Source organism: Poecilia reticulata, linkage group LG14 (assembly GCF_000633615.1).
Source record: "Poecilia reticulata strain Guanapo linkage group LG14, Guppy_female_1.0+MT, whole genome shotgun sequence".
In the NCBI taxonomy this organism is placed as follows: Eukaryota; Metazoa; Chordata; class Actinopteri; order Cyprinodontiformes; family Poeciliidae; genus Poecilia; species Poecilia reticulata.
Genome location: NC_024344.1, coordinates 25,090,147 through 25,104,210, shown reverse-complemented (window position 1 = coordinate 25,104,210; position 14,064 = coordinate 25,090,147). Strand labels below are relative to the sequence as shown.

The following is a 14,064-nucleotide window of genomic DNA, read 5'->3' as shown; positions in this document are numbered from 1 at the left end:
TCCAGGACCAGCTGATCAGCAGCTATAATGTCCCTGAAATGTTTCTGATTACTCTTGTTAACGTTAGACGGTGAGATAACTGGAACCAATAGTAACTTCTAAACTATATAAACTCGATGTATAACCCATTTTACGTTGTATGCGTCTTTACAATGCAAAATCTGTAAAAGTTCTGACTTCTAGYATCTCTGTGTGGCACTGAGTCCCAAACCTCATTCATCCCAAAAATATGGGTCACACAGATGCCTTTAATTAGAGCTCGATAAGAAAGCTGGGCTCGTTATTTTATCTCTTGATTCTGTAAATGCYGCAGATATTAGAAATATTTAAAATCATCAAGAGGTACAGATTTAGATTCACAGCAGCAGAGTGTTTGTTTGAATAACTTGGAATTGTTTGGTGCATGGAGGCTAAATGTAGCACATGTAACATGTAACACACTGCAGTGGTGTTGCTCTCAAGTGCCTTTTTAATATTTCAGGATATGYATAATATTTAATGCATTTGAAKGAAAAAAGAATGGGAGGCTTCTCAATCTCATAAATAATTGTATACATTGAATGAAAAAGGGCCACACATTATGTAGTTTTTAAATTCAACCCAATTTAAAAACTTCCTCTGCATTTGAAGACTAAATAATTATATATACATATAACATTTATTAAACGAGTTGAGAACAATAACTAGAACGTAAGATATTTTTTTACAGTGCAATTTATTTTTGTAGACAAAATAAAAACAGTTGTTTTTTTGTCGTTTTTTTATATTTCAAACAATCACACTTTCTTGCCTTGTCGAGTCATAATTTGAAATATATTCATCATTTAGGTCTTTGCTTACATAGATGATTTCTACAGAAACTCATCTTTTCAATGGTGTATTTGAGAACTGTACTGGTGGTGGTTCAAATAACAACCTAATGCCGTCTTGTGTGACTAAACATTATTTCAGACAAAAAATKATTCATCCATTTCTTACCTTTTTTAAATTATGGCCACTCTAAAAAATAATTAAATTTAAAAAAAATGACAAAAATAGACAAATGTACAAGAATAAATAATATATATATTACAAGAATACATTTGTTTGAGAATAAAGTTGAAATAATATGAGAATTAACCTTATACTTGTAGTATTATAACTTTGTTCTCAAAATATCAGGACTTTCTTCTCGTCTTATTTTGTCTTTTTTCTTATGAGTTTATTCTTGTAACATCTTTATTTATATAATTTTATTCTTGTAACTATTTATTTATTTTTCTTCTTGGTATAACTCTAGCACTCCATCATAATAAATGAAGGGAAAAAAAGTAAAACAAAATTAAAAGATTGAGACATTTTACTGAAACATTGCTTGAATTCCATTCAGCATAAATGTTTTCATCTCACATGCTTTCCATCTCTAAAATATGTGCTCTTTTACTCATAARTTGCATATTTCCAAGTTTCAAGTCAAAAGAAATGAACAGAAGTTGCCAAGATGTCACTGGTTTAAATTCAATATGGCTGCCACATGTTTAATGCAATAAAAGTTGCAGGAATTATCTGTTYGTTTGCACTTTTGATACCTTCTGTCCGATTACATCGTTTACTATTAATGTTTACGTTATTCATCTATTTTATTCCTAATACTAATATTGTTTGAGTCTTCAGYGTTCCCTTTATTGATTGTCTGACTGTCCCATTGGCTCACATAGTTCATGGGAATTTGCTTGATAAGAAAACAGTTTTATAACRTTTCTGCCCTGCTGGGCCTCTGGAGTGACGTCTCACTCTTCCAGTGTAATTTACCRTTTATCATGACACTCTGCTTGTTGGGCTTTCTGTGAGCAGACCGACTGACTTAATCACTTTACATTACTTAATACATTGTTGGAGGRAAGGGCACTGATAKTCACTCATGTACCAATTATTTGGCTAATTTGGTTTCAGTGGAATCCCATAAAATCAAGAATTAATGTGTACATCAGATCCATCTGCCTGCATAAATAAATCCCAAACAAAGCTCTGAGATCTGAACAGAAACACGTGTAAGGCTGCAGATAACCAGCCTCCCACACTTAATTGCCCCGTTTCTAACCCAGAACTCCACGCAGGGAGCCCGTCTTTGTCTGGCTCGTGGTATTATTTTAAAGTGCAGCGGTGATCTGGTTTTTATAATTTTGCCCTCATCCTCCTCTCCCTCAGTAAAACGGTGGATTATTGCCAGATTAAGGGAGTGCCTTTTTCTTTATCCCCRGGTAAGCCTGCACAGCATGCAGATCCGAGGTAATGAAGCTCTCTGTGATCCATGCCTGGATGAATCTAAAAATTCCCAGAGCACAGCTGTATTTTAAAGGAAATGAGATTTTCCTTGAAAGGCGCCTTCAGACCTGTGTTCTCTGTTTCAACCGTTCGACTGGTTACATCTTGTTTCAAAGGTGTTGAGAAGTAAAAACCCTCRGATCAGTTTCTTTAACAAGACGCATGAAGATTCAACCTTCACGCAAGTTAAAATGTTGCTGCCAGATGGAAASGAGCTCTTAAGCTGACACCAAAATTGTTGATTTTGTATTAATCCTTTACATTTTGATTTTCACAATCCAGCTTGTCATCTTCGATTATTTTATTTCAGATAACATTCACAGGTTTTTACTGTAAATGAATGAACATGAATGAAGCCAAGAAATAAAAATTGACTTGAGACCTCTAAAAGAGCTTAAATCTGAAYATTTTAATGGTTTAAACGCCAAAGAAAGCTTAATAAGTAGTACTACGTACAGAAGAAATTGTCTTWGTACTGTCTAATCTCTCTGCTCTTGGTGCTTTTCAGCCAATCAGCACCAAGGACAATGAATGGAGTTCCTGGACTGGTTCCTAGCTGCATTTTCTTTTGAATAATCTTCTAAAAAAATTAATAAAATCTACAAATAGACAAATTTTCCACAAACAATTTGGAGTTGCATTCCACAGAAAACTACAYGGCTTTGCGAATCCACAAATACTGAACTACGCAGAGAGTCTGTCGTAAACACGAAAATGATTTATTCGTTTACTTATTTTAGTCAAATGTCTAWTCTCAAGGAGAAATAATAATCACCCTTTGAATCTTTGCTGAGTTTTCTGTTAATATCAGTTTGCTGCGAAGGTTCCTTTGTTGCCAAACAGTCCAAATGCTCTGCCAGCCGCTGAGTGATCAKACATACTGAGTGATCCGTTGCAGACGCTCCGTGACCCCAGCCTTCCTTTACAAAATCCAGCCAGACTCTGGCTTGTTGCTTTCATTTTATCAGCTCCAGTCAGCAGAGTGTTGATGTGAGTCTGAGGCGCGAGAGGGAACTGAACTCATCAAACTGGCAATGTTGCCTCAAGAAAACCTGACGTCTTGTGYTTGGTTTGTATTTGCTAAAATGTTCTGCTCAGACGGTTTTAGGTTGCTTTATCATTGTAGGTGTTGAATCTCAACAAAAACTGAGGAGAAAGGATCAATAGATGTAGTACAGTGGTTGGAGCGTTTGATTAAAAACCCTGGAGACTGCTTTATCTAATAAGGATTTTGGGAACACAGAAATCTTTGCAGAAAAACTAAATTACTCACAAATTATAGCCAGAACTTCCTCTTCTGACTGAACGCCGGACACTTTGTGAATTTTGGGAGAAGAAGAGCTCAGAGGGAGCCTTTAAAGGGAGCATAACAAAAGAATTAAAAGAGAGGCAAATTAAACCATAGCTAAAAGGTTTCCTCGAGTCAGCATTAAGGCAGAGGCATTCATCAAGTTTATGTCCAGAACAGCTCCAACATGTGCTCTTAGTAAAAAAAAAAAAAGAAAAATTTCTCTTAAGAGTTTTATCGGACCAAACAATAATGAGGTGCACCATCCATTGCATCACTGCTCATTTGTCTACAGTAGAAAGAAAAAAGTGGAGAGTTAAAGCACTTGGGGCTGGTCATGCACTGCAAAAATGATCCATACAGAAACAACCCAATTATCCTTTTGGCTGTATTTATATAAAACGGACGGGGGGGTCTTGGGGGGGGGGGCTGATTAATTTGTTATTTGTTAAAACAAGATTTTCTCTTGTAAAGCTGGCAGATGCTGCTGAGAAGCTGAAACTGTTGACCACTTAGCAGATAGTAGTGGACAACAGCCTGGAAGAAAATGTTCACTTCTAGAGCCACAAATATAAAATACAGGCTGAACCTACTGACTGGACCAATATAGTCTGGTCCATGAATAAGCCATGAAAAACTACGTGAGGTAGCATTTTTTAAAATTATTTTTATGCTTTATAACTCAAGTCCTCCTGGATCTGTGCATGCTTTCTATTGTCAAACCCAGTTGGTCGTGGCAGATGTCCGGGTTCTGGTTCTGCTGGAAGTGTCTTCTCGTTAAGGGGGAGTTTTGCTTTCCACTGTCACTGCATGCAAAGTTCTCGTTTATGTCGCTAAGAGCAGACTAAAAATGTTTCCTAGGCCAGCAAAATATTCAAACCATACAGACAGAAAAGTTGACACTTTTCTTTTATTAGGGCAAATATTGAGAACTTTTTTCTGGAGATACATCATTTTATTTTCCACGTTGTTAATTCAAATGTTGCATCTTTGATTTACTGCCAAACAGGTTCATAGGAAATAATTGAGAATTAAATATTTTGTGTTTTTTAAGTACAACATTTAATAAAGAAAACGTATGGTCCCTGATTTCTTTGAAATAGCTGATTCTGGATTACGGTGCAAAATGTTTGGACTCTTCTGCCAGGTTCTGTGAGCGATTATCCATGTTCCTGGTCCAGGAGGAGTCATACAGAACCACAGAAAGAGACTGAAGAGCCAAAGAACCCGGTCCTAGAATATACAAAATAACATTAATACCAAATAAATGTCCACTTGTCACAGCACACTGGTCTCCAATTGGGTTGGACTTGAAACCATATGTGGTACGATTCAAATAAAAACAACTGCCACATCCATCCAGTGTTTTGATTGTAACCCTCGTCTGTGAGTCTTTCTTTTGTTCATGCATAAGAACAAAGAAATAAGTTACTGTGCACATTTTGACTGTTGGTTTGTAAAGAGGAAACAATAGGGAGGCATTCTGCTTCTTTCAGGAAGCAGGCGAGAAAAAATACATCTATGGATGGATGGATTGTTTAGCCATTGGGATGTATAGGAACTACAAACCACTGAAGCACAGAACTACAAATATATTCCTATGTCCTGTTTTTATAATTATCAACTGGACACTTAAATAAAATTCTGTTTTTGTCCAAAGCCTTTTGAGAAAGGTCTTAGTTGCCTTTTTTCATTTTCATTGTTTATTATTATTCATTTTATTGTATTTATTTTTTTAATTTGAAAATTTACTTACTATCACTGTTTTATTGATCACAAAATTTGAGTGCTTTTGATTTTTCACTTTGATCTTAGTGTCTGTATGCATTAATTCAAAAGAGAACTCTTCATCCAGAGGAGTTTTCATCAAATACTTATTATGATTAGTATAGCTACTCTTTCACGTTCCCCCCACCCTCCCCCATTTTCAGGTTTTCCCCCATAGGGCCGCAGTCGCCTTGGCTGCTCCCCTGGCTGCATACAGTACAGCTGTGGGCTACTGTATTTGTGTTCAAACAGCTGGAGAGAGGGCAGTGTCGGTCACCTTTCGTTCCCAACACTGTAAGGCAGCAGCAGCTCGACATGAGACAGCCCCCTAGGTGTCTCACTTTCTCAGCGTTTGGACGGAGCGGAGCGCATGCAGCGCCCGGCCCCGGCTGCCCTCCCGCCTGCCCGCCTGCCTGCCTGCCTGCTGCTGCTGCTCGTCTGGCTGACTGGCTGCGTTGACGTCAGCACCGTGTTGATTTGCTGAGGCGAGAGAAGAAAGGAGTTAGTGCGTGTTGAGAGAGCGGGTACTGCGAACTGCCTTACTATGCTGTAGCCCCAACCCCCGTGCACTTCACGGAGTCAAAACGTGCAACTTAGGTGAGTACCGACCCGGGCTAAACGCAGCTGCGACAAGTGCCAGACCCGCTTCTCTGCATGCGCGTCCCTCTGTGTGTTCCGCGTACTTTCATTCACCATATGGGATGTTTTCATGCGTGTTTTTTTTTTTTTTAATGCAGCGCCGCTCTCTGCTCGCTGCGCCTGTCCTCGCTCAACCTTGCCGCTGAAGTTGCCAGCGGACGCCACTTGGGCTCAGCCAAGTTGGAGAGTTCTGGCTGGGAACAAGTGTGTACCTGATCGCGCTGCAAGGTGTGGAAGTTTGCATGAAGCCTGTTGTGAGATGTTAAGGTTGACGTGCGCCCCCCCACCCCCAGCCCCTCCACCCACCCGCCCCCAGCCCCTCTGCCTCTCTCTGTGTTGTCTGGTTAGTATTCTGGAGATCGCAGTCAGAGGACGTGAGGTCTGGCTGCTTCACCGGGAGCCAGACAGCACATGACGCCGCGCCGCGCGTCACTTTGCTGGGGAGAGGAGGGGAAAAAAAAAATCTCGCTCCGCTCGTTTTAATTTTAGTCAAAATTACGCAATTTCCAGACAGATGCGCTCTTTTTCCAGTCCCCGCGTCTCCAGGCGCACCAGCCTGGCTCATTTAGCTGAGGTGACATCACGGTGAGGACTGGAGACACCGGTCTTTATTCACAAAACAAGCCCAAAACCCCCACGCAGCTCCTGCTCTGTCAGGCTGTTAATTGATTGGCAGCCAACTGGATGTTTGATTGGTTATCAATAATCGCTGTGAGGGGGGGGGAGAGGGGGGGAGGACTGGTAACAGAAGCGATGGCAAGTTGATTTGTTATCGAATGTGTCTGATCTTTCTCTTCCCCTTTTCACTCCTTCCCTCTTTATCTCCTCGCAGCGGCAGAGACCGTACCTGCCCCCCTTTCATTCCGCCACCTGCGCGTTGATCCGGCTCGCTCTCCGGGTCTCAGGTGGACTTCTTGAGAATAATATATATAAAAAACAACCCCGCCACGGCCAGTCTCTGAGATTGGACCGTTTATATGTTTTTTTCTCTGCGCTTGTTGTGTGTCAGAGGAATATTGAGCGCTGTTTATCCTTGTTGTGGCTGCCTCGTCAAGGCGCGCAATGGCAGACAACCCGTGATCTGATCGATTCTGCTCCTTTTTTTCCTGTGAAGCCTGCCTAATATGGTCATTGTCAGCGATCTATACTGTCCTCTGGGGAGACAATCTGCGCTGCTTTAATGTATTTAATGTAGTCCCCGCTCCTTTGCATAATGCATAACCTTGTGTATAATTTGTCTGCTGCAGCTGGCTCAACGTTAACGCCGTCTAGACGCTCCGCAGCCTTCTTCTTTATTAATAGAGACCAGACAAAGTCCCCCAGAACAGAAACGGGAACTTTACATCCCAGCACAGAGCGCAACAAGCATCGACCATTTACGGGGCCATAAATCGCTCCTATTGGCAAACATGTTATAAAGATAATGTTCGGTTTGAAGAATAATCTCTGTTTACAGAGAGAGAGAGAGAGAGAGAGAGAGGGCCGGGGGGCTCCCAGCTAGAGGAATACCTGTGGTTTCATCATTACCTCCACTCCTAATCGATTTGGGTTAATTCCCCCTTCCACCCAAAAAAGACAACCGGTCCAGGCAGTGGTGGGATCATTTTCTGTGATCCAGGGCGCAAACAATAGGTGCCAGCATCATTTAACATCACTGCAGCCTGTTCCACTTTGGGCTTCTAGGAGTAGCTGAACAGTTTTGTTTTCAAGAATAAAAATAGGACGTAAATATATGGAGTTTTCAGGTGACAAATGTGACTTTTCTTTTTGTAGTCCTTATGTTGAATGCTGCAGAAAGCAAATTAAAATGAGCTAAAGTTTTAAAAAGAGACATGCACCCATCAGACTTTTTTTTTCTTAGTTTCAGCTTGAGGAAAGTCTAACTTTTAGATTCTTTAGCTATTTTTATAAAATGTTTCGATAAGCAGAATGGAAAATTTTGAAATTAGGAAGTTTTTAAAAGGCGAAATGCACTAATCAGACTTTTTCTCTTCTTTACTGATTTATGATTGAGGAGAACGATCAATAAAAAAAAAAGTCTTTCTGGTCTGATCTTATCCTGGCCAAGACTATTTTCTTCTCTTTAAAAAAATAACACATTAAACGGACAATTGTACTCCAGGTACAGGTAGTAGTTTACTATCCAATTAAAAAAGAAGTAAGGCATCGCCTTATTTTATCATCAAATCATGTCTAATCTTGACGTGATCTGAAAAATATAAATTTTCAAAAGTGCATCAAAGTTGGCAATGGACATCAAGCTGCCTGTTCAGGAACCAAAATCTGTTTCTTTGATATTGAAAAATTTGACCTTTTCTGGATAAAATGCCAGTAAAACAAAGAATTCCCCAAAATTTGAGTGCGGTAATGTATCAGCAAACAGCTTAAACCTGGATTTATATTATGTTTTTGAGTAATCAGAGGTTTGACTCATGAAAAAAAATCTTTTAATTCAAACGTCATTCAGAATATTTTTGCTTTATGTTTTAACATCATAATCAGTCAAATATGGTGGACTGGATCCTGAACAAAATTTTGTAAAACAGTGTTGGGCAGAGAAAAATCAGATCGGCAGATCTTTTATAAAAGTGGTTTTTGATGGATTTACATGGTGGGATTTCTTTAGTTTTGTTGCATTTAATGAATAAAGAAAAAAAAATCAGACTTTTTCAGTAATTGACCCTCAGACCACGGATCTGATCTCCGGCCGATTGATTGCGTTTAAGTCTTTTTATTTTTCAGTCAGAGCTGTCCTTTCTCATAAGACTCGCCTTCTATGAACTCAGCCAGAAACTAGGTCAGTGGAAGTGGTAGCTGGTAGCTTCTCCTCCTTTTCTTTCATTCATGCATCGTCTGTTGTTGCAACAGTGTTTATTTAATTGGACCCGAGAAGCGGTGTGCTGTAACTTCACGTCGGGCGAATCTGAATGCAGAGATGTCCAATTTTTAAAGTGCAACGTAGCCTCGGGGCTGCTAATTGAATCTGGACCTGTCCTCATTATTTAGCATGGGTCAAACATGCTTTAGAAATAAGGTGGAGCAACATGTTGCCCTGTTAACTCGAATAATGAAATTACCAACAGTCAACAGACATGTTCATTCATTTGAGATTTTAAGCGCCTGAGAGCGGAGCGGAGAGGAGAGCAGAGGAGAGGGGCGTTAAGTGCAGCAGCGTTGTGTGCCTTCGCCTCATCCTGCTTTCTTTTCCACCCATTCCTGGCCACTGCTCTCTGCTCCCGTTTGTGATGAGAATACTGAGTAAGATGCTATTTAATTTCAGAAAGGCTGTCGACTGTCGCTGCGAGCCAAGCGGCGGAGTGAAAGCCCCACAATTCACTCTTGTTTAACTGGTGTACATCCCCATCAGATAAGCAAATGAAGACATCTTTTTAGCATAACATATGTCGGACTGATTGGTATGCAGGGGGAGCCTGTTGGACAGCCAGCAAATTGTCTCCTTTTAGAAAATACTGTCAATACCCCGTGCACATTCTCAGAACAATGCCGCTGCACAGATTGTTTACCGTCCCTGCAGGATATTTGCAATCCGAGACTCCGGTGGCCTCACACTTTTCCATTTGCATAATAAATTGAGGTGTGTTGTGAATACATACACTGTCACACTAAATGTTTAAAATGACCTTTCTAATGTGGAAGAGAGCATTCCACTTGTTGAATTTCGAGCTATTTTTCCTCTCGTAGATTTCTTCTTTTTCTGATCATCAAATAAACCTTAACCCCAGACAAAGCGAGTAGAAAACAATGCTTCTATTTTATTACGGAAAATAAAACCATCCAAACAAACCCAGAACAATCCGAAAAAGCATTCGCACCATAAACATAGCAACTGGTTGTGTCATCCCACAATGAAGGCGACTCTTTTCAGATCGCTGTCTTGCTGCATAGAGCTGGAGCTTTAGGCTTTAGCTGATGGCCAGATCGTCTCCTTCAGGATTTTTTGCTCTGGAACAGAATTTATTCTTCATCAATTGGGGCAAGTCGCTCTGAGGCTGAAGCAGCAACACAGGCTCAGACCAACACACCACCGCTGCTGTGTTTGACAGTCTCCACAGAATATTTGCTCAAAAGTTCAAGACATTTGTTGGTAAAAATGAAACAGGCCTTTGTGTTTTCTGAGCCAACTATGGTTCTGTCTTTGCAGCTCCTCCACGGAGGCTCTCTCTGTCTCTCTCTCTCTTTCTTCCTATTGTTGAAATATGACCTCAGACCTTAACTGAGGGAGTGAGACCTGAAGTGCTTTAAATGTTTTTATGATTTTTTTTTGTGACCTCCTATGTACGAGTCACAAAAAAACTTAATAATTTTGTCGGGATACATTTGTTAGCCCAGACACTCTTGAGATGTTTCTCTGGTCTTCCATGCGTTCTCCATTTGTGGATAATAGTTTTCACTGAGATTCTCTTCAAAATGTCTTCAGCTCCTTCTCCATTGTTAAGTGTCACTCTGACTAGTTACTGTCTGGTTCAGTTGTAGGCAAGTTGGGTGTGTCTTCATTGGAAGTGTGTTCCTCACTATGTGGGCGTGAATATAGGCAGGAATGTGGGAGCATGAGCGCACAGGAGCCGTGGTTGATGATGTCAGTTTGCATGTGTACCGTTGGGCAGCCAGAATATTGGTTCACTGTGGCTTGCCCTGTCCAGTTGATGTTGCATGTGGCCTTGTGCAAGTACCACCTTCGCTCATCCAGTGACGTAAATCCAATCAACAAATGCAATCTGTTGCCAATCAAATCGCTTCCAATATGAGGCTTGACCTGACTTACACTAGTCCTGAGGTGTTTCCAGAAAAACTGTGAGGAACTACGCAGGATCTGCAAATGAGGACGAATATGTGTGGGGCGGACTAGGGTAGAACTGGTTAAAGCCACCGTTTTATTTTTCATTTTATTTGAATTTTTGTAGTTCAGCGTTTGATGCTTTCATTGTTTTTGTCAGACAAGTTTTATTTAAGTAGTTGACTCTGCAGGCCTAGAAGTAATCAGGCCTGGGTTTGGCTTGTGAAATTGATCTCAGCTTTCCAAAAGTGTTTACTTTCATCTATTTGTTGTTGGTTTTTTTTACTAAAAAAATGGGCTCATCATTTTGAAATGACATTTTATGTTTTTTTCAAAGTATCTTTATTCTGAAATGCGTGTCAAAAGAGCAAAAACTAAAATTTGTAAGTTTATGTTTTACACCCATGTATTGATTTTATTTTATTTTTTTTCTGTACAGGTTTCAACTTGTTTACAAAGACAGTCAAAAGCTCTCCTGAACGGGGGAAGGTGAGCCTCATGAGTCGGCCTCGAGTATTGCATCGACAAAATGGATTTAAGTAAAATGGGTGTGATTCAGCTCCAGAACCCCAACCATCCCACCGCCCTGCTGCAGAAGGCCAACCAGATGCGCCTGGCCGGGACACTTTGTGATGTGATTATCATGGTGGACAGCCAAGAGTTTCATGCTCACCGGACTGTGCTAGCCTGCACCAGCAAAATGTTTGAAATCCTCTTCCACCGCAGCAGCCAGCATTACACCCTGGACTTTCTTTCACCAAAGACTTTTCAGCAGATTTTGGAGTATGCTTACACTGCCACGCTCCAGGCCAAGGTGGAGGACTTGGATGATCTTCTGTATGCAGCTGAGATCCTGGAGATCGAGTATTTAGAAGAACAATGCCTAAAGATTCTGGAGACCATCCAGTCCTCGGACGAGAACGACGTGGAGGTCAGCGCTAATGATGGCAGCACAGAGGAGGACGAGGAGCGCAAAGGCCAGAACGGAGCCAAAATCTCCAAAAAACATTCCATGGAGAGCTCCTACCTGTCAGGTACCCAACAGGCTCCCAACATGTCCGGCGTAGTCGACCAGAGTCCCTCCGTCTCCACTTCCTTCAACGTCTCCAACCTGAGTCCCACCAAAGCCGCTGTCGACAGCCTGATGAGCATCGGTCAGTCTCTGTTGCAGCAGGGCTTCACCGGAGAGCAGCTCATCCACGCCAACTCCCACCACCTGATGTCTGAGATCAAGACCGAAAACATGCAGGTGGACATGGGTGGAAATGGCCATGAGAGCCCTCAGAACATGGAGTCCAGCGCCTCCAGCAACGGAGAGCGAAGCGGCGAAGACAGGAACCGAGACGGCCCCGGAACCCCGACTAGGAGCAGCGTGATCACCAGCGCCCGAGAACTGCATTACGTCCGCGACGACGGCATGGGCGACCACCAGGCCGAAGTCAGTCAGATGGGGCTAGAGGCGATGGCGGGGATGACGGAGAAACACCTGGCCTCACTGTACTCCTTACCCGTTAACCACAAAACAGATGCCATGATGTCCATGCCGGTGTCCATGGCCTCCGCTCTCCCCATGTCTCCGGCCCTGGCTATGTCCATGGACTTCAGCACCTACGGGGGCCTCCTGCCACAAAGCTTCATCCAGAGAGAGTTCTTCAGCAAGCTGGGGGAGCTGGCAGTGGGCATGAAACCGGACGGCAGGAACCAGCACGAGCGATGCAACGTTTGCGGCGCAGAGCTTCCAGATAACGAAGCTGTGGAGCAGCACAGGTGAGTCACCTCCAGATTCACTGTTTTTCTTTTCACCTCGAAACTTTCAAACGTTCCAAATGACGTCCATGTTAGAGGTCTGCAAAATGTAATATGTTGTAATGTATATCTATACAGCAGCCTGTCTGTCTTCAGAGAGGAGTCAGATTGCAAACGATAGATAGATGAGCCTGAGAAAACTTCTAAAGATTGAAGGAAAAACTTTCTAAAATAAGAACATGGAACAGATCTAAACTTAAAGCCCAGAAAAATCGTCAGAGAGCCCAGTTTGACCGATCCACCTGTGTAATGATGCAGTCACGGATTTCCTACCAACCCAGTGGATCTCCAGTCAATGTGAAAATGAATCACGACTCAACGGTGGTTAAAAGCACCTGACTGCGGTATCTGTTTGTTGATATTTAAATGTGAAAAATCAAGTGAAAATGCGTGAAACACCATTAGCAGGACCACCAGACAACTTTTCTTCTTTTTCCTGTGAATCACTAAACGGTTATTTACCTTTACATCCACTGATTCAGAGAACTGCTTTGCATATTTGTTACATGGAGTCAAACAAGTTCTGGCACCCAGGCATTCCAGCCCGGCATGACAGAAATTACCTTCTTCAGTTTATTTACATTGCTTGGTGTTGCTTCAGAATCAGTATGTTTGATGTCACCCCATGGATTTTCTATGATATTTTTCTGACTGCTCCCAAAATTATGAGTCTCCATGCTAAACAGAGTATTATGGTTTAAATTCAGTGTTTGTCATCATATGAAACCCAGAAAGTAGAATTTTGCTTTCATTTATAACTTATTTAAGTCTATAACTTGTTTCTCAGTTCCTCTCTAGAGTTGTCAATGTGTTTTATTACCAAACTGTCATCTATTTAACTCATGTTGTTCAATAATAACGACTGAAATAATGGTACAATAATGGGATGACTGAAAATGTCTCGACAGCATAGTGCTCGTCTTCACATAGGTGTCTTCCAATTAGGGGGGCACAAATAAATTTCCTGACCTATAAAATGGCCCAGATTTCTTTAACTTTGACTGACAAGAGAAACCGACCTTATGCTGTCTGGAAAGGTCTGAAAATCTGCCACTGTGTGTTTTATTCATGTCTGCATAACTACAGTTAACAGTAGTCACTCTACTGTTACCAACTTAGAGGCTTTGTCGCTATATGTAGTGACTTTCCTGCTTTTGTTCCAACCCCCAGCATGGAACAAAATCTGAATTGGCTGGCCAGGCTTTTTAAAGATGATTGGCAAGAAAACTTGAATTGGGGCACCCCTCATTCTAATTGTTGAAATACACACAGATACCTTTCGTGGGTAGCTTGTACTCGCGACAGAAGCGTACAAGCAGGTAGTGCGTCACTAAATGTTTGATAAACTTGTAGAAACAGCGAAAAAGTTACACTTCTGCAGTCAAACTTTGTAGTTAAGAGTTATGCTGGGATTGGACTTCTTCTATGGAGTATTTGTTTTTTGTTTTTTGCTTCCAGTTGTTGA

The 14,064-nt window shown here is 41.5% G+C and overlaps 1 protein-coding gene across 3 annotated transcripts in view; it reads left to right on the top strand.

Moving 5' to 3' along the window:
* The window catches only part of zbtb16a (zinc finger and BTB domain containing 16a), a 183,224-nt gene that overhangs the window by 3,015 nt on the left and 166,145 nt on the right, over positions 1 to 14,064 (top strand). Inside the window, exons 1-3 of one of the 3 annotated variants that reach the window (XM_008428574.2) lie at positions 5,755 to 5,956; positions 6,097 to 6,226; positions 11,233 to 12,560. In XM_008428574.2, the coding sequence (XP_008426796.1) occupies positions 11,323 to 12,560 (1,238 nt within the window). In that variant the 5' untranslated portion in view covers positions 5,755 to 5,956; positions 6,097 to 6,226; positions 11,233 to 11,322. Of the gene's footprint in view, positions 1 to 5,754; positions 5,957 to 6,096; positions 6,227 to 11,232; positions 12,561 to 14,064 lie in introns of those variants that run through there. The other 2 variants (XM_008428573.2, XM_017308633.1) reach the window with 2 other exon arrangements.